At 37.1% G+C, this 19,408-nt stretch overlaps 1 protein-coding gene across 4 annotated transcripts in view; it reads left to right on the top strand.

The window, feature by feature from the left end:
* The first annotated feature begins 1,342 nt into the window (after positions 1-1,342).
* The window catches only part of gtf2ird1 (GTF2I repeat domain containing 1), a 37,328-nt gene continuing 19,262 nt past the window's right edge, over positions 1,343-19,408 (top strand). For 3 of the 4 annotated variants that reach the window (XM_039662223.2, XM_039662224.2, XM_039662220.2), the window contains exons 1-7: positions 1,343-1,743; positions 14,626-14,755; positions 14,840-14,981; positions 15,860-16,039; positions 16,154-16,337; positions 17,914-18,209; positions 18,356-18,451. In XM_039662223.2, coding sequence (XP_039518157.2) covers positions 14,630-14,755; positions 14,840-14,981; positions 15,860-16,039; positions 16,154-16,337; positions 17,914-18,209; positions 18,356-18,451 — 1,024 coding nt within the window. In that variant the 5' untranslated portion in view covers positions 1,343-1,743; positions 14,626-14,629. The remainder of the gene's footprint in view (positions 1,744-14,625; positions 14,756-14,839; positions 14,982-15,859; positions 16,040-16,153; positions 16,338-17,913; positions 18,210-18,355; positions 18,452-19,408) is intronic. The other variant, XM_039662221.2, reaches the window with a different exon arrangement.

Below are 19,408 nucleotides of genomic sequence, written 5' to 3'. Positions count from 1 at the left end.
TTTAATTTAACTACTTTAAAGATCAAAATTAAATCTGAAACATTCTTTGTCGTGACCTGGGCATTCAGAGAATGTTTATACAGTTCCAGAATTATTGAAAAAAAAATTTAAATAATATTCTTAAAGCGCCACCTAGCGTTAAACCAATATGTGTGTTTGGAACCATCCCAGTTTTGGGTCTCTGATATTGTTTACATTTTACAATAAGGTTTAGTTAATGCATAATGAGCAATACATTGGAACAACATTTAATAACCTTTATTAATGTTTCTTGATGAAAATTATTCATAACACAAAAAACTTTTGATCTTAAAAAATGTCGTAAATTTTTAGATCAATATTGACTAAGATTAATAAATGCTGAAAAAATATATAACATGGTTCCAGCACTTTTGGTACTTAGATACCTAATAGAATACCATTCATTTAATCATTTACTCTTTAATTATAGCATGCATAATTAAATTGCATGTTATAAAATTGACCAAAATAAAGTCCAAATCTTAAAAAATCTCTCAAAATCAGCTCTTCCTAATATTTAAGATTCATTGCACAGGGCATCTGAAGGCATCATGGATAAAAAAAAAAGGTTTTATTTGCTAACATTAGTTAATGTATTAACTAACAATAAGTAATAAAATGGAACAACATTTAGTAACCTTTATTAATGTTTCTTGATAAAAAATCACCTTTTTTCTTAAAAAAATATTAAAAAAAAAAAAATAGCATGGTTCCACCACCTTTGGTACTTAGATACCTAATAGTAAATAGCTAATAATAATTCTACTAAAATATTAATTTTATTAGAACTTTAGCTGAGGGTTATGATTTTTTTCTTCCATAGCCTACATGCTATAATTATAGAATAAATGATTAGATGAATGGCATTGCAACTTTATTGTGTTATTTGTATTCGTTTTATTCATATACTATGTATATCTGTGTGTGTGTTTGTATCAAAAAAAAAAAAAAAAAAAAAAAACACACGATAAAATTACAATGCCATTCATTGAATCATTTACTCTTTAATGATAGCATGCAATTACATGCTAAAAAAAGTCCACATCTCTAAAATCTCTCAAAATCAGCTCTTCGTAATATTAAAGATTCATTGCACAGGGCATCTGAGGGCATCATGGATATGTCCACCTTATCTTCATCGTATGATAAGAACCGTATTTACAGTTTCATGGAGTCTGTTTTATTCCAAAACTCATCTGTAAATCAGGGTACAGGTTGTCAGTCAAACCGTTTGCGTTTATTCGCAACGGTCTAGTTAATCTTAAAATAAAGCAACAATAACACAAGGGGGGCTGTGGCGAGGGGCATAGAGAAAAATAGACACGTTACAGTCACAATGTCAAAAGAGTTAGTTGCTCACATTAGTCCTGTGAGTGTCGGCGAGTGTTGCTGGTCCAGCGGTTCTTTAATCCTGTATGTAAATGACAGCCAATAGATGCTGTTGTTGAGTTGGGCTGGGATTAGCGGAGGCGAATGACTTTCAATTTTACTGGATTACAGAACAAAGAAAGGGGAAAGGGGACACACTCCTCTGTTAAAGAAAACAGAAAGAAAACGGGGCATATTGATCAAATAAAGCACGTCGATTGCATTTCAACAGACTACAAACCATTCGAGATTATGACATTTAATAAAGTCGCTATCGCCGTTCTTTAGATGGGAATTCAGCTCTCACTGTTGGATTAAACGGAGAATAAACCTATCCGGGATTGACAGCAAAAGGTAATTAAACTTGATACGGATTAAAGATAATTCTGTATACGTATACGTGAAAAAACATTTACGAGGATCGTTCTTGAGCACGTGACTTTTTATGGATGTTGAAAAAGTGAAATTACAGATTATAATTTAGGGGGAGGAGGATGGCTAGGAGTGTTAGCATACTTGCTACCATGCTAACGCGAATGTATGGCACTCAACGCAATGTTTTATACGCTTTTCTGAAAGTAATACTCGTTATAATACGCGGTAACTGTTAGATAAGCGTTCCGCGTTTTTGTGTTTTCTTTTGCGTTCCGCTTTTTTGTCTAACAATAGCTGTAATTCTCTTGTTTTGTTTGTATTGTAAAAATGGCAACACAGTTTGAGTGCTAGCGAGTTGCATTGTTGGCAGGGTGATACAATACAGTTAGTCGTGTTTATTTCGTACAGTTTGATGAAAATCGTCGTTGGCGTGGTCACGGACACGTTTTTCGACCCGAGAAGGTCATGTTTACAATGTCAAATCCACATATCAGTTGGTGCTAATCTATGTCTAATATGAAGGCTGCTTTAGTGGATTATGCGTAACTGGATGTGTCCCAGTAACGTTAAGTTTGCGGCTGAGCAATAATATCACATGTCTCTAAACTTGCTCAGTTTTCCTCGAAGGACTTCTCGACTGTCAGATCCATTCATGAGAGTTTATGATTTATGTCATGCTGTTGTCCCACTATGAGTCTCTAACTGAAACATGAACTATCCCAGAATGACTTTATGTCGGATTGGGCCTCATTGTCAAGCACTGAATAACAGTAGCTGTCTCTGTGGTTTTTCTTCACCCAGATGTTATATCTGACACAATACCTCGATTGTTTAGTGAACACAACTAAATTATCAAATATTGAGTGTTATATATTGCCATGAAGTGCATTAAGGGAAATTATGAAGTAGGCTGAGATTAAACTGTATGGAAAAAAAACATTCCATATCCATTTTTCCATGAATTAAAGGAATATTTCACCCAAAAATCAAATTCTGTCATTAAATACGCACCCTCATGACGTTCAAACCCTTAAGACTTTCGTTCATCTTCGGAGCACAAATAAAGATCTTTTTAATGAAATCTGAGAGTTTTTTGACCCTCCATTGAAAGCTACACAACTACCACTTTTAGCTTCAAATTGTTCATAAAGATATCATAAAACTGATCCATATGAACTGAGTGGTTTAGTCCAAATTTTCTGTTGAGACTCCATTGCTTTATGATGAACAGATTCAATTTAGGCAGTTATTCAATATTCACTCATTGAAGCTCAACCAAACCTGCTTGATGCATGAGAGCAAACCTCATTGGTTCTTGTGGTAAATTTATTTCGAATTCCTAACTATAGCTAAGCTAAGCTTATTTGACCTTACAATGCTATATGGCAAACATTCAGTACCAAGGTATCATCATAAAATATCATGATTTCAGCACTTTTTGTAAGCTCTAGCTACTATGAAATTGGTGTGAAAACCTGGTTGATTCCCAACTCAAAATGTTCGATTGCATTCTGATGAAATAGGTCTTTCAATCCATTAAGTCCCATATGTTGGATATTATGCTAAATAGCAGAACTAGTTTTTTGGGCCCATTAAGATGATGTTAAGCCCAATGTTTTTGTAATCGTAAGGCTCAATCCCAATTCACCCGTTGGCAATACCCCTCCATTTTGCTCGTTCACGTCTAGGGGTAGAGTGTCCCGATTCTTGTTGAGATCGAGGGGTAGGGCGAAAGGGGTAGGGCTACATAGCCCTCAAAATGGAGATTTTTTTAGAGGCACACTCCAAACTGGGGGCTACGAGAAAGCTCACAGAATGCATCGCAAATCACCGGCGAGATGGCTTCGCAAATGATTAAACATTTAAATTTAGCGCACTTTATTTACTCTTATAATAATACTATAGTCATTTAAATTAAGAAATGGTATAATAAATTACCTTTCCGAATCAGAAAAGTCATACATTTTGAGGAAGGAATGTTATAATCATCATGTTTCCTCAAAGCTAAGAGCAGCTGCGCTGATTATCAGTCGTTGTCATGGAGAAATCCTGTAAAAACTGTGTAACGACAGAGCCATCGAGGACGACTGATAATGTATCGGATTTATGAAGGGTTGTTCCAGTTCGTAGGGGAATATTTCAACCCCTTGGCCCCTGTAACTCTGTTTTAAAAGGGTGATGAATTGAGAAATCAAATTTTTCTTGAGCTTTTGACATTGCCAGTTCATGACCCCTTTAAGGGCCAAGGGTACACTCGAAAACAAGGGGTAGGGCCAAGGGGTGAATTGGGATTGAGCCTAAGTTTACATGATTATATGGTTAGTAGTTGCATTTTAGTATTGTTTTACTTCAACAGACCTGCAAATCACTAGTTGAGAACTATTGAGTCTGACAAAAAGTGCCATATTTTATGGACATGAATTTGCATATGAATCCAATATGGCATTAATTTTGTATCATATCAAAGTTGAATGATTTCAGTACTTTTTTAAAGATGAATTGGTTTAAATATTGACATTTGTCAATGCTTTAAAAAACTTTAGCTCTTAATATTGAAATGATCATATTCCTTTGAAACGGGTCTTTCATTCAACAATTTCCCATATTAGCTAAATTATCTCCTGACAGTTGACAGTAATACATTTTTACAAAATGTATTACGACTACAAAAAGTAAGTCGTAACTAAGTCTTTTCTGTCTGGACAATATGTTCCCATGCAGGCAGCAGGCCGCATTTCTTTGTGTTTGCACGATGCAACATGTTTGTGTAGCCTTGGGGAAAATGTCCAGGGTGAAAGGAGTTAGGACCAATTAAAAGTCAATTATCAGCCCCTGAGCTGAACGATTTAGATACAGTTATGTTTCTGAAGGGATCTGTGAGCATGAATCTGTGTAAAGGCTATTAGCAGAAGTATTGTGTATCAATGGCAGAACCACAAGCCTCTTAGGGCAAAACCGCTCATAAAACCCACGTTACCCTTTCTTGAGATGCCGGTAATATCTTTAAGCACCAAACAGGCAGTAATTCAAGAAGTAAAAGTGCAGCTACATTATGCTTCCCCGAAAGCCGATGATTCCAGATAGCGTGAATGAAAAAAAAGAAGTATTTTGGCAGGGTGGGCTCCTAACAAGGAGGAAGTCATTAATCTGAGCATTTAAGCATGTCAGTCCGGATCCTACTTTTCCTGCAATTTCTTTTAGGAGTGTCACCAGTTATTTTTTTTTTTCAGTTTTTTTTTTTTTTCATCTTATAAAAACATATTTGTTATAGTTAACTCATGTCTTTTGACTTCTGCGAAGAAAGCTTAGTGTAGAGAACAAAACAAGTCATTTATAGATGAAGCTTAATGTGTCAAATAGGTGTGTTTTCTCTTGCAGATAGGATAAGCCTGTTCAATGAGGAAGTTTCAACAATTTATTTGTCTTCAAAGGGTTTAGTTAAACATAAAAGTGTCAAGAGGAAGCTGTTAAATGGCCGTGACCCTTGTCATACAAAATCATTTGCTGTGGCAATCATAGTTATTAATATAAGGCGGGTAAGATTCAATATTAACTCAAAATCTTAAAGGGATATTTCACCCAATCATGAATTTTGTGTAAATTTTCCCCAATAGCAAAAGAAAAAATCCATGATAGTATTTCTATGACTTTGCAAACGAGGAAAAACTGGATTTATGATGTTAATAACTGAGGAAACGCATCATCATAGTCTGCGAAATTCATGGAAGTCAATGGTAACCAATACTGTTTGGTTACTATTCTTCCAAATATACTCTTTTGTGTTCCACAGAAGAAAGAAAGTCATACACATTCACTAAACAACTTTCACATTACAACGATGGATGTACTAAAAACGGAAAGTTTTTCCTTTGTGTTTTTCGCGTACAGACCGAAGCATTGTCAAAGCGACCCCACAGATCCGCAAAACTGACTAAAAACGCTGTCAGGCCAGTAGTTGGCGCTATTACTTTGTAATGATTGTAACGTTCTGTAAAGAAACACCGTATGCATCCATGTTACTTTTTGTGTTGCTTACACAGAGACGATGAGCTCTATCTTGCACCCGGCGCAAGTGACTTTATACACTAACACATGTCTCATTCTTATTTTGCACCCGCGCAAAGCAGGCTTTTTCCCTCCACAGATGCACTTTGGTAAACTAGGAAATGAACTTGTGCTCTCTGGGCGGATCGGCGCAAAAAGGAGGCGTGTTTCGGCGCAAAAACATTCCCTGGTGCTATTTTACAGTTTCAGAAAACAATTGCGCCACTGACCACAAAAAACCTGGTCTAAAGTCAGTGGCGCGGTGCGTGTTGTTCATAATGCTATTTTAAGCGCGCATGCTTGGCCATAATGTAGCGGTGCACGGTGCACAACGCGCATACACTTTGATTCTCTCATCAACACAGATGCAGCAGTTTTTATTTTTTGCTAATCATACATTACAACAAGGAAAAATATTAACACACGAGGGAAATCATTGTGGTTTACATGAAGATGAAAAAAACCTAATTACCCATTTTTTTTAAGGCTAATTGTAGTACTGAAGGATCAGACCGGTTTGCCCAATAGTGGCAAGAAACATATTTATATAATGTTTAACCGACGCTGATTTGGTTGGTTTCTCGATCCCCATATAACGTCACTTCTCTGTCTTTCACTGCCCTGTCAAGAACGTCGGTCTCCTCGGCTGTGAACGCTCCGCCATCGTTTGCCAACTATGGTCGCAAGTTCCGTCGTTATCAGCATACTTCAACGAGTCGGTGTTTCCCGAAACCATCGTTCCAACGAATATTTGGGAACAGCATCGCAAAGTTGGGTGGTTTGAACGACAGCTCTCGACCTGTGGTTAGAAGCATCGTTTCTATATTTCATGACATTTGGAAGTAATAAATCGGGAAACGCATAAAATTGTACGGGAAACACACCCCTGATTGGTTTATTTCACGTTACGCCCAAACCACACCTATGAATAATGAGACTACTTCAGACCAACCCCTTTTAAACTTGCGTCGGGCCCAAGAGTCATTTATCCTGCCGGTAAAATAGCAACAGCGATTGATACTTGTGTTTCAGATTGTTAAAATAGGGTCCCAAAACGGTATTGTTTTCAAAAACACACTATGAAAGACGTTTTCAGGCCCCTATGGCTCATTGTCTTGTAAATGAGTAGGCAAAATGCATAAGAAGTTCATAAGTCAAGATGTGTTTTGGTCAGTTTGATCACAAGTGGTTGACTCTAAATACAAGTGTTAGCGGTTTATCAGCTTTCAACCGTTTGGAGAGGTGCGAGTGCTGTCTGAGGAGACTCGCGCTGCGGAGGCAGGCAAAAGTATAAACAAGGCTTCCGTCTCCTCACAGGTTCACATATACTGAAATACGTCCACACCTCCAGAGAATGTCTAATTGAAGAGAATTGGCACTGGCCGGTTACTTCTGGTTTTTGGACTGGCTGCAGTAACACGTCTCTGTCCATGCGGGGGCGTTTGCTGTCGAGTGCAGAATGAATGGGAGTTTATGGGGTTTACCCCCCTGAAATCCACTTTTCTCAGGATGTAATTTGAAAGTTGCATTCAAAAGGGAGGGCTAAGATAATACACTCAGCTGAAAATTGCATTTTTAAGTTCACTTATCTGTTCTAAAAATCCGTTAAAAATGTGATGACGTCACACAATAGCAGAATGCTAGCTTGTTCCAGCCAACAACGGCCGAACCTGTAAGAAATCGAAAGGACATAAGTACTCGTCATTCGACTTTTGGCCTATAATCTATGGCCATGTCCACACTCCACACTAATACGTTTTCGTTTGAAAACGTATATTTTTCTCTCCGTTTTGGCCTTCCGTCCACACTGAGACAGCGTTTTAAGTCAACAAAAACGTATCGTTTGGAAAACGCTCTCCAAAGTGGATAACTTTGAAAACGCCGTTTTCGCGTTGCAGTGTGGACAGTGAAACCGGAGGTATTTCAAAACGATGACGTAAGTTTAGTCATGTGATCCATGTAGTACCAATAGATATTCATGTTTATCTGTATTGTGCCTATTATGTTATTCATTTTTACACTGTTGCTAAAATATGTTACTTTCTATGTTACTTAATATGTGCTATTCTTCATAGCACAGTACTGCAAAGATGACAGATAAACGTACTTACATTTGCTGTCCTGCGGCAAAACAGACCTGCTGTCCTTGCGTTTTAGACCAAACATATGGTGACTGAATGCGACCTGGACGCATCAGTGATGGTGAGATATTTTGCTAAATAAAATTATCCTGTTATTGTGCGATAACATTATTATTTATTTTCCCGTCTGTATCATCTCAGTGAGCTTTTGTGAAGTTTCACGCATGCGCAGTAAAGTGAATTTAGAAGTTTCTCATCCACACTGAAACATCGGAAAATGCCTGAAAACGCTAGTGTGGACGGAGAGCGTTTTTAAACGAAAACCCCGTTTTAAAATCAATCCGGATTAATGTGGACGTAGCCTATATTGAACTTGCGGAATCAACGATAAAATCTATGTTGATTCAACGACAAGCAGGAGAAAGAGACACATTTAGCCGTTTAGCTCCATAGACTCCCATTCATTCTTCACTCGCCCTCGATCACCTCCAGTGGAATTCTAAAGGAACTGCAACCAAGGTGATACACAATGGGTCTAATAGGAAGTGCCAAGGCTCTCCGATAGACGGGCTCTGACTCCGCAGACATGTTGCTTCAGACAAACACGTGCAGGTCGCGGTTTCTGTTTGCGTCATCACAACATTTCGGCCGTATTGTTTCGGTGATAAAATTCTTTTGGTGGCCGAATATTCATTGCATCCCTAGTGCGTTTACATCTGGAAGACATTTTTGTGTGTTTGCTCATCTGCAATACGTCTATAGGACGTTTTCTGTCAGATGTCAAATTGACGTTTAGAAGATGTCTTTAAGATGTAATGATTTAGAATGTATGTTTAACTGACATCTTAAAGATGTATATCAGATGTTAGTAAACAGCAGATGCTTTCCCAGATAGCACAAGTCTATTTGATGTAATGTTTTACATCTGGAAGACATATTTTTTTTGAGTGTTTGCTCATCTGCAAGACGTCTATAGGACGTTTCCTGTCAGATGTCAAATAGACGTTTGTTTAGAAGTTGTCAGTTTAACATACATTCTAAATCATTACATCTTAAAGACATCTTCTAAACGTCTATTTGACATCTGACAGGAAACGTCCTATAGACGTCTTGCAGATGAGCAAACACTGTTAAAAATATGTCTTCCAGATGTAAAACATTATCAAATAGACTTGTACTATCTGGGTTCCAGATGAAGTGATCTTTAACAGACATCTATCTGGGAAGGTGCTGCTGTTGCCATTTCAGTGTTGTACGTAATATTACACTCAGGCCGAGGCATCCGGCTTTGCCTTGTAGCAGGATTTATAGGAGGTTTTCAGACGACTAATAGTAGTACTGGGCTCTCTCTCTGTGCAGTCTGTGGTTTTGGCTTTGCCCGGAGGCTGGGATAATGGCTCCCAGTGTCTGGAGAGATTAAAGGCCAGAGCTGCATTGTTCACATGCCTCGAGATTAGTTTCCAAGGAAACGGATTGTGGTTGCCATGTGAACACAAGGCCCGGAATTAGGATTGTGTTCTTGATTTATTTATTTGTTTTACAGCTCACATTTTGTTTTGCAGCTCACATTTGTTTTTGTTTGTTTTTCATCTTTAAACTGTCTTTCGTTAGCGCTCATATTTAAACCCAGTCTCGTCCGTACTTAAGTTTACAGCACTGTAGTTTAGAGACGACGTGTCTGAAATCGAGATTGGAGGCGTCAGGGGGCGTCTGTCGAGAGGGCCGGGTAAAGTACTTCACTTTAGGGGTCTCATGCTTCCAGGCGCTGTCTTGCTTCCAAGGAGAACAAATTAAGGATGAAGGGTTTTAAGGCAATAATCTGAGCTAGCTTTAATTGGTTGACAAAGGCTTATCGTAATTAGCTACTTTCACATGTGTGTGACGGATTTTGGTGTATTAGCACAGGAGAGGGTATTACTATCACTTCCCAAAGCTTCTTATAGGTTTTTCCATCCTTCAATACGTTTTGTACAGCCGAAAATATTTTAAAAAGTTACTGGGGAACTTGAAACCTTTCTACTCTTTTTAGTTTATTAAAAAAGGTTTGTTTTTGCACATAATTATAACACTATTAATCTGCTAAGGGGTAATTACTGCCTGATGAGTTTTGGAGAACATCTGACAAGAGGTCAGAGACCATTCATCCATTCAGAATCTCTCCAGATCCTTCATATTCCCAGATCCATGTCGGTGCTTCTCTTCTTCAGTTCTGCCCACTCATTTGATTCAGGTCAGGGACTGGGATGGCCATTGCAGATGCTTTGTTTTGTGCTCAGTGACCCAATTTTGTTTTGATTTAGATTTTTTGATTTTGGGACTTTTGGGACTAAAACTCTCAATTCATATACATCTAGTATGCATACAGTACTATACAGAAGTCTACTTGGAAACTGCAGTAGAATGAAGCCCTATGTTGTTTGGGCTAAAAAAACTAAAGTGCTGTAAAGTGAAGATGTTTTTCAAAACAATGCCATGATATAGCTTATATCAGTGTTTCCCAACCCTGTTCCTGGTGGCACACCAACACTGCGTGTTTTCTTTGTCTCCCCAATCAAACACACCCGATTCAACCCATCAGCTCATTAACCCACCTGATTATGAGCTGATGGGTTGAATCAGGTGTGTTTGATAAGGGAGACACAAGGTGTTTCTCAATGTCAAGGATACTTCCTTGGCAGGACGGGTCCTTCCAAGTCATTTCCTTCAGAGGCTAGGCAAGGGTCCTCTTTAGCATATCGGAGAACATGTAAATGGAACAGGCTAGCAAGTGCACGTCATTGCGTCATTACATCAGTGAAAGGTCCGCTTCGGCGCTGCAAAAATCATAGTGCTGGTGTACTGCACTGTTTAAATACACTTGACAGTCGTTATTTTTTTCTTGTCAGTCCTCATAGAAATAAATAAATAAAGTATAAGGGATAATGTATAACCAGGCAGTTGTTTTAGTGAATTCAACCCCGCAAACTCTAAAGCAGAGGGGTCTTAATCAGCCTGAAGGGGTTATTCGCAACCGCCTCGCTATTTTCCCATATATACCTACCAAATAAATCAATAATTTAACACTAAATATTTATTTAAAAACGAGTTTATTCTTTCAAAAACGATTACCGGAGTGAACAGAACTACCTCCATAGCAACATAATCTAGCTGTTAAAACATGCAATTGTAAAATATGTGACCAACAAAAAAAGGCTATAACGTTATATGAAGTAAAAATTAAAAAGTTATAATCACCAGTAAAAGGGAACAGCTTTAAATCCCCTCAGCAAATTTGAGCCGATATGTTAAATAGTTTAACAAACATCAAATAAATGGCTAAACTGAAATAATACTTTCTTACATTTGAAAGCATATTGCCGTTATCACTCCGACTCCGCTAACGGTCGACATTTTTTAGTTTTTGAACAAGACAGCAAAGCTGCGCATAGGATTGTGGGTGATTTAAGAGCGCGAAGGCTACGCATCCTTTCCTGTGTATGGGATATTTTCCAAACGAAGGACTCAGTCCTTGGTTGAAATTCTGAGGATCCTCGACATTGGAACAGTCCTTCGACGGACGTCGATGACGTAGCATCCTCGAAATTCCGGCTTCCGAGGATCCTTCCTTGACATTGAGAAACGCCTAAAGAATACATGCAGTGTTGGTGTGCCGCCAGGAACAGGGTTGGGGAACACTGGCTTATATATTAAAGGGGTGGTTTACTGCTTTTTTTCTTTGCGTGATTGTGTTTATGGGGTGCAATAAAATAATTTTTAAGCCTTATTTTTCATAAATTTCCCCTTTATTGTAAGCCTCTTTCTCCTGTGTCATTTGAACGACCGGTTGACTATGAAACCACTCCCTCAGAAACAGGCAGTGGGCTCAGATTGGTTACTTTGGGCCGGTGTGTTGTGATTGGCTAAACTGTGTAGTGCACGTTGTCCGGAAACTTCACGCCCATTACCTTTACGGGCGAAAGTTGCATGTGCATGTAAATAATGGTGTCGATACTGCAGTATCAGTATGAGCCAGAATCAGACCCAGAAAGCGGCAATGTACTTTCAATTTAAAAAAAAAAAAATATTATTATTCTATTCTATTCTACTATTATTATAAGAATTTCGATACGTTGTTACTTGAAAATGCTACTGCTGCTTGTTAGCTTTTGAGATACGGTTTTCTCCTGATTAAACATTTATTATAACTGAATAAATGTTTTTAAAAGTTATTGTTTTATCGATGTAATGAACAACCGTTTATCTATTCGCGATTACATATAATTTTTTTAACTTTATACACGTTTGTCTTATACACACAAAATAGCATCGAACTAACTGGCTAACGTTACTATAAACAAACAGCGTTGGCATTGGTTTACGTTCTTGATCAAATAAAAAAATGACATCATAAAGTATACATGGAAAATAGTACATAGTTACAAATTCAAGTCCAAAATGTTTATACGCATTTGTCATAGATACACGAAATAGCATAACTAAGTGGCTACTAAAGCCAGCGCTGACATTTGTTTACGTCCTTGATAAAACTAAAACACTACGTCTGAAATTATACATGCAAATACATTTAAAATGATTAAAGGGTTAGTTCACCCAAAAATGAAAATTCTGTCAGTATTTACTCACCCTCATGTTGTTCCAACCCCGTAAGACCTTCGTTCATCTTCGGAACACAAATTAAGATATTTAAGATATTAAGATCGCTCCTGCATACTAGTCCATAGGCTTCTTGAGGGACTGGCTCTTGCTGTCCCCGAAAAGTCATCAAAGACATCGTTAAAATAGTCCAAGTGACTACAGGGGCTCAATCTTAAGTTTATCAAATGACGAGAACACTTTTGTGCGCAAAAAAACAACAAAAATAACGACTTTATTTCAACTATTCACTTCCTTCTCCATGGGCCTGTAGTCAGTTAACGTAGTGTGATTGCGTAGAGCTACGTCACACGTAGGCTCACTATTGGCCGACGCTGGTCATGTGTGTGTGATGCTGTGTGACGTACAATAACAGAAGCTTACGCTATTAAACTAGTAACCTGACTCGCGCAGAGGGAGAAATAAAAGAATAGTTGAAATAAAGTCGTTATTTTTGTTGTTTTTTTGCGCACAAAAGTGTTCTCGTTGTTTGATAAACTTAAGATTGAGCCCCTGTAGTCACTTGGACTATTTTAACGATGTCTTTGATGACTTTTGCGGGGACAGCAAGAGCCAGTCCCCCAAGAAGCCTATATGGACTAGTGTGCAGGAGCGATCTTAATATCTGTATCTTAATTTGTGTTCCGAAGATGAACGAAGGTCTTACGGGGTTGGAACAACATGAGGGTGAGTAAATACTGACAGAATTTTCATTTTTGGGTGAACTAACCCTTTAAGTCTTACTTAGAGGTTGTGGCCCAACAATTGCTGCCCCTGGTTTTAAAGTTTGCCTCATGTTTTAATAACAGTTTCTTGTTGAATCCGGCATTGAGTTCGTGGAGATTCTGGAAGCTGTCTTAAGTAAAATGCGCAGCACAGAGAGCTAAATTACGATTATAATTTTCAGGAACATAATCAAACATTAATTTTAGCCATTGTTGACGAACTACAGCATCTGTAGGAAGCCCGAAGACAGACAACATGACAGCTGGGTGAACATAACACACTTTTGACGACATGGCTACAACTCTTCCTCTGACAAAGCCGCAGAAATATGGCCATGCCCCCTTTTCTGCATATTCCGGAAGGAGGGTTGATGTAAATGTATGGGTGACGTCTAAAACCCAGCTGTAGTCTCATTCGAGTCATTTTTGTAGGCATTAAACTTCCTGCTTTTTAAAAGACGATATCTCTGCTTACGTTGAACTTTCAGCACAGCAACTTTGCAGATACTGTTCATGTACCAACAGCAACATTACACACTATTTAAAATGAAAAAAGTGAAATCGCAATCAACCCCCGCTTCTCTTAAATCAATCCTTGGTACGCTATTTACAATATTTACAGACAGTTTGCAGGTAGGACGCAGAAGTTGCCACAGTTCTTCTACTTTGCTGCGTCTGTCTTTAAATATAATCAGACAGATTTGATGACGGTCAGATGGCGGCCATCCCATCTGTTGTAGGACCTCTTGTTCATACAGTTCATTTCAATATATGACACAAACCCAGAAAAGGCTAATGATAATTACATAAATAAACAAACAAACCACAAAACCTTAAAATTTCCTTAAAAGCTTTTTTTTTAAAAAAATTCAGGTTTTAATATGTGCAAAGAGTTTCCTATAGGCATGCTATAAGAAAATATAAAAATTAGCAACTTGTTGTGCCTAAATGTAGCTAAAGACTTATAATTATGATGTTACAAAAGATTTCCGTTTAAAAACTTGTCGATTCATCAAAGAATCCTTATTTTTAATCACGTTTTTCAGAATATTGTGAAGCAGCAGAACCTTGATAATAATAATGTGCACCAAATCTGCAAATTAAAAGGATAACTGACATGAGTCATATGTTTGTGAATCTGACTACACTGACTATTTGTTTTTCTGTGTATCCTACTGTACATGTCAACTCAATAGCAAGAGATGCTTTGTTTTGACCGTTATTTTGTAGATTGTACATCTGTCACTTACTTACGGCATCAATTTATTTGTCAAATTAAATATGGTATCTGTTTTTGAACAACTTTTGGCACAACTGTTGTTATGTGTTATTTAGTGAGTAATTAAGTTTATGTTTGATGTGGTGTGTCTTTCCCTCAGAAGAATGGCACAGATACGGAAGCTGGGCTGTGATGGGATGAGGACCAACTCTCGGCCAGAGCTCAAAGTTCCCCAAGTGTCAGCCAGACAAGAGATCCTCACCAGCCTGGTGTCTGCTCTGGACTCTGTGGTAAGACTGTTTAAAGATACTTACAGTGAGAGTATTATGCAGTTTATTTGTGCTGGATGACTTGAATCAAAGCGTGTTTTGCAGTGCACTGCCATGTCTAAACTGAATGCTGAGGTGGCCTGTGTCACTGTGCACGAGGACAGCGTGATCGCCGTGGGAACAGAGAAGGGAAGAATCTTCCTAAACTCCAGAAAGGAAATACAGACGGACTTTCACAAGTTCTGCAGTGAGTCAACATGAAATCCAAAATTGACCCTTAATACATGTGTATGTTATTCTATAGAAAAATGGTTTCCATGGCAAATTGTCTTGGCAATTAAAATGTAACCGTTAGGGTCGTAGTTAATCCGTGATCCGTATAGACCACGGTTCAGCACACTTGATTCATTGAAAAATGTAACTATTATAGAATGAACGTTTATTTTCATATGTTTGGTCTTGCCATCAGAATGAAACAGTTGGAATGTCAAATCAGATAAATGTTTTACTGTAAAAAAAAAACACATTTGAATAATCTCAAAAGTCAACACATAATTTATAAAATAAATATATTTGAATTGAAGGAGTTTCACCGCACTCACGATACAACAAGGTGCCAGACAGACAAGACTAGAAAATTAGTCCGCACACACGCAAATTTAAACACCAAGCTTTTGGTCAAAAGACCATCCTCAGGGCATGAATAAAATAAATATATAAAAATCTGCATCGTTCTTATATGATATTTTTACCACTGCAGAGGCAATATTGTCATGAAGATTTATAACCTATTCTGCTGTTCAAATGTTTAGGGTCAGTGAGATATTTTAGTTTTTTTTTTTTTTTTTTTGAAGGAATTTAGTTCTTTTATTTTGCAATTTGGGATGCATTACATTGATCAAATGTAACAGTAAAGATGTTTATAATGTTACAAAAGATAATATAATTTTAATAAAAAATATTTTAAATTGCAATCATATTTCAGAATATTACTGTTTCTACTGTACTGTATTTTTGATTATGAAAGATTTGAACAGTCGTGTATGCAATCCGCATATAACAGTACAGGTGTTTCGAGGCTATTTGTGCTGTTTCCTCAAGAAATAACAGATTTATTTTCCACAGAAGTGTCCTGTCTGCAAGCATTAACTTCCATGAACTCCCACGCCAAAGCTCCTGATGTAGACTGCAGCAGGACTGGCAAAGACTGCGGGCAGCAGGGCAGACAGAGAGCCTTAACAGACACTCATTCCAACATCTTCGTCCTAAGGAAGATGGTGGAGGAGGTGTTCAGCGTGCTTTATAGTAAGTTGATACTAGTTTCTTCACATTTTTATGGGATGAAACGCAAAAAAATGGATGTACAGTATTTGGCACAAAAGCAAAACCATCATTATCCACTTAAATGTAATGTTTCAGGTGAGGCTGTTGGGAAGAGCAGCCTGGTCCCTGTGCCTTATGACTGGATTCTCAAAGATCCCAGCTCAGTGGTTGTCTACGGCCTGCCTGATGGTGTGACTTTGAGAAAGCCTTCGGAATATGACACCAAGACCTTAATGAAGATCTTAGAGCAGAGCAACCGCATCCGCTTCGTAGTCAAAAGGTCAGTCTTCTAGTTGATTTTATTTTACAGTGGAAAGAATGCAAATGCCTGTTTTTTTCTGCACAAAAGATTGTAAAATTAAATGGAAAAAAACTTTGAACTACATAAAAAATTCAAACTATGGCGATTTAAAGGTAGGGTTTAGGATTTGCAAAACAGCCGACAGATTTTGAAAATATACAACTCAAAAGGTCCTACCTTCTTTGAAATAGGATTTCAAGTGATTTTGAAAAAATTGTCAAAAAAGAAAATCACACACCCCACCTTTAACTTTCTTTTCGCAGGGTATGTGAATTTCTTTTCTGTTTTGGTCAGGTGTCTCTTACCATTTTAGATGTTAGAGGTTGTTATTGCTGTCAGAGAACACGGACATGGATAAAAGCAACAAAAATAACAAGAGGAATGAAAAAGTAAAATGTCAAAACATGCTGAAAAAATGGAAATAATCTACATAGTCTAAAGTTAGATTTTTTTATATTAATCTAGGATGCACCAAATTGTTAAAAAGTGACAGTAAAGATTTTTACATAATTTTAACATTTTTAATTTATTCCTGTGATGGTAAAGCTGAATTTTCATCTTCATTACTCCAATATCCAGTGTCACATGATCCTTCAGAAATCATTCTAATATACTGTTTGGGAGATCAAGAAACATTTATTATTATTACATTTTGGAAACGGCTTATTATATTTGTGAAAACCACTATACAGAATTATTTGATAAAAAGAAAGTTCAAACAAACAGCATTTATTGATAGATTTGTTTTGTAATTATGTAAAAATCTTTACTGTATGCATTGCATTTTTTATATATATATTGACCACCATTTCACAAGATGTAAACAACACTGGTCCAGAAGCACTTCCTGTTTCAGTTTTTTAACACTACATAAAAGCTGGGATAAAATACAACCAACAGAACATATAAAACTGAATCAAAAAGTTAAACACACATCTTTAAGATGTTTTCTTTACATGTGAAATAAAGAAAACGGTTACAAACTGAAACAGGAAGTGCTTCTGGACCAGTCTTGTTTACATCTTGTGAAATGGTCTATATATAATCTAGACATGCATGATTTGTCTTTTATGGGTTTTGTAATAAAGAAAGTATATATATGTGTGTGTGTGTGTTTGTTTTACATTATAATAACTGAATCTATTGTTTAATAATAACATTTATTATTATTAAATTTTGGAAACGGCTTATTATATTTGTGAAAACCACTATACAGAATTATTTGATAAAAAGAAAGTTCAAACAAACAGCATTTATTGATAGATTTGTTTTGTAATTATGTAAAAATCTTTACTGTATGCATTGCATTTTATATATATATATATATATATATATAATCTAGACATGCATGATTTGTCTTTTATGGGTTTTGTAATAAAGAAAGTATACGTATATATGTGTGTGTGTGTGTTTGTTTTACATTATAATAACTGAATCTATTGTCAGGCGGGTTGTATTTTGAAATTAATCATATGAATGGCTGTTTTCATAAAAAAAAAAGTTTTATGTTACTAAATGAGGTTCATTGGTGTGAATTTTGTATGTATTTTAATAGAACACCAGAGGAACCCTCTCGGGATGTCAAATCCTGTCCGGAAGTCAACCATCAATCTTCGACCTCAAAGACCGTAAGCAACCACGCCTCCGTCAAACCCTCCATGCAGGAAGTGTCTGCTAGCAACTCCATGCTCTCCAGCTTCCTGTACGGCATGCCCATGTCCTCCCAGCCCCACCCAGACAGCAAGCTGGACCTGAAGCCCACATCACTGCACTGCGTTGGTAAAGAGCGGCTGGGCATGTGGGCGTCCGCTGAGGAGAAAGCGGTTCAGGCCAAGGAATGTGCTGACAATGGTTAGAGCCTCCTGTTGTCTTTCTATATACACTGGCTTCCACTACCTTTCTATGGAAATGAATCACTGTTGCACTTATGATGAGTGATATCTCACGTGTAGATGCTGAACCATGTGGATATTCTCCTTTTTTATTTGCTCTTCCAGGCGAGCGAATAGGGCTGGCAGCGGATCTTACCCAGAGCCCTCCCAGCATCCATGTCTCCAAGCGCCTTCTGTTCTCCATAGTGCATGAAAAATCAGGTGGGCGACAGACTGTACTCGCCATTACAGCGTCTGGCCAAGGACAAGCTGGCCTTCATTTCAGTGGGTTTTATGGGGTCCCAAGCAGTGCGTCTAATAGAGCTAGAATAGTTAGTTTCCACCCCAAAATACAAAGACAAGGAATCTTCACAACACTACAAAGTGATAGTTCACCTAAAAATCAAGGTTCTGCCATTATTTATTCAGCCTCATGCTATTCTAAAACTTGTATGATGCTATATTTTCAGTGGCACATAAAAGGAGAATTTTTGGGGAATGTTAATGTAGTTTCTTATATCAATATTTCATTGTGTTCTGAAAAGACAGGACAAAAATCACCATGTTCAAAGTCTTCTGAAGCCATGATAACTTTACATGTGACAATGGAAAATAATTGTTTTGTTATTATTCCCCAATAATGTTCCTCTTCACTATAGAGCTCAAATTAACATGCCATTGAAGTCCATAATTATATATATGAAGAGTTCAGATGCAAAAGCCTCTAAATGCCATTTGAAATTTTCATCTTTAATGATGATTTTCATCAAACTTGTATATTTAAGTTCAGTAATTTCACTTAAATAACAATTAATAGATAATTATCATTTCCATTTAAGTGAAATTACTGAACTTAAATATACAAGTTTGTTAAAAATCATCATTAAAGAAGAACATTTCAAATGGCATTTAGTGGCTTTTGCATCTGAACTCTTCATATATAGGTAACAGACGTAAATGACACAAGATCACCATCCTTTTTAAAGCAAGACATTGCAGGTAAATACAAATGAGGCATTATCGAATGCACTCATTTGCATACATTTCTAGAAAATAAATCTGAACATTGGGTAAAGCCAGTTTCAAACTTTCAGAATACAGAATAAAACTGTTAAGTTTGGTGTATGTAAGACAAATAAGTGTAATAAAACATTTTTGTTAGTTCATTTCAGAGAGTTG

This window comes from Pimephales promelas, chromosome 4, assembly GCF_988280905.1.
Source record: "Pimephales promelas chromosome 4, fPimPro1.hap1.1, whole genome shotgun sequence".
Lineage (NCBI taxonomy): Eukaryota > Metazoa > Chordata > Actinopteri > Cypriniformes > Leuciscidae > Pimephales > Pimephales promelas.
This window is presented reverse-complemented; position numbering and strand designations above follow the sequence as displayed.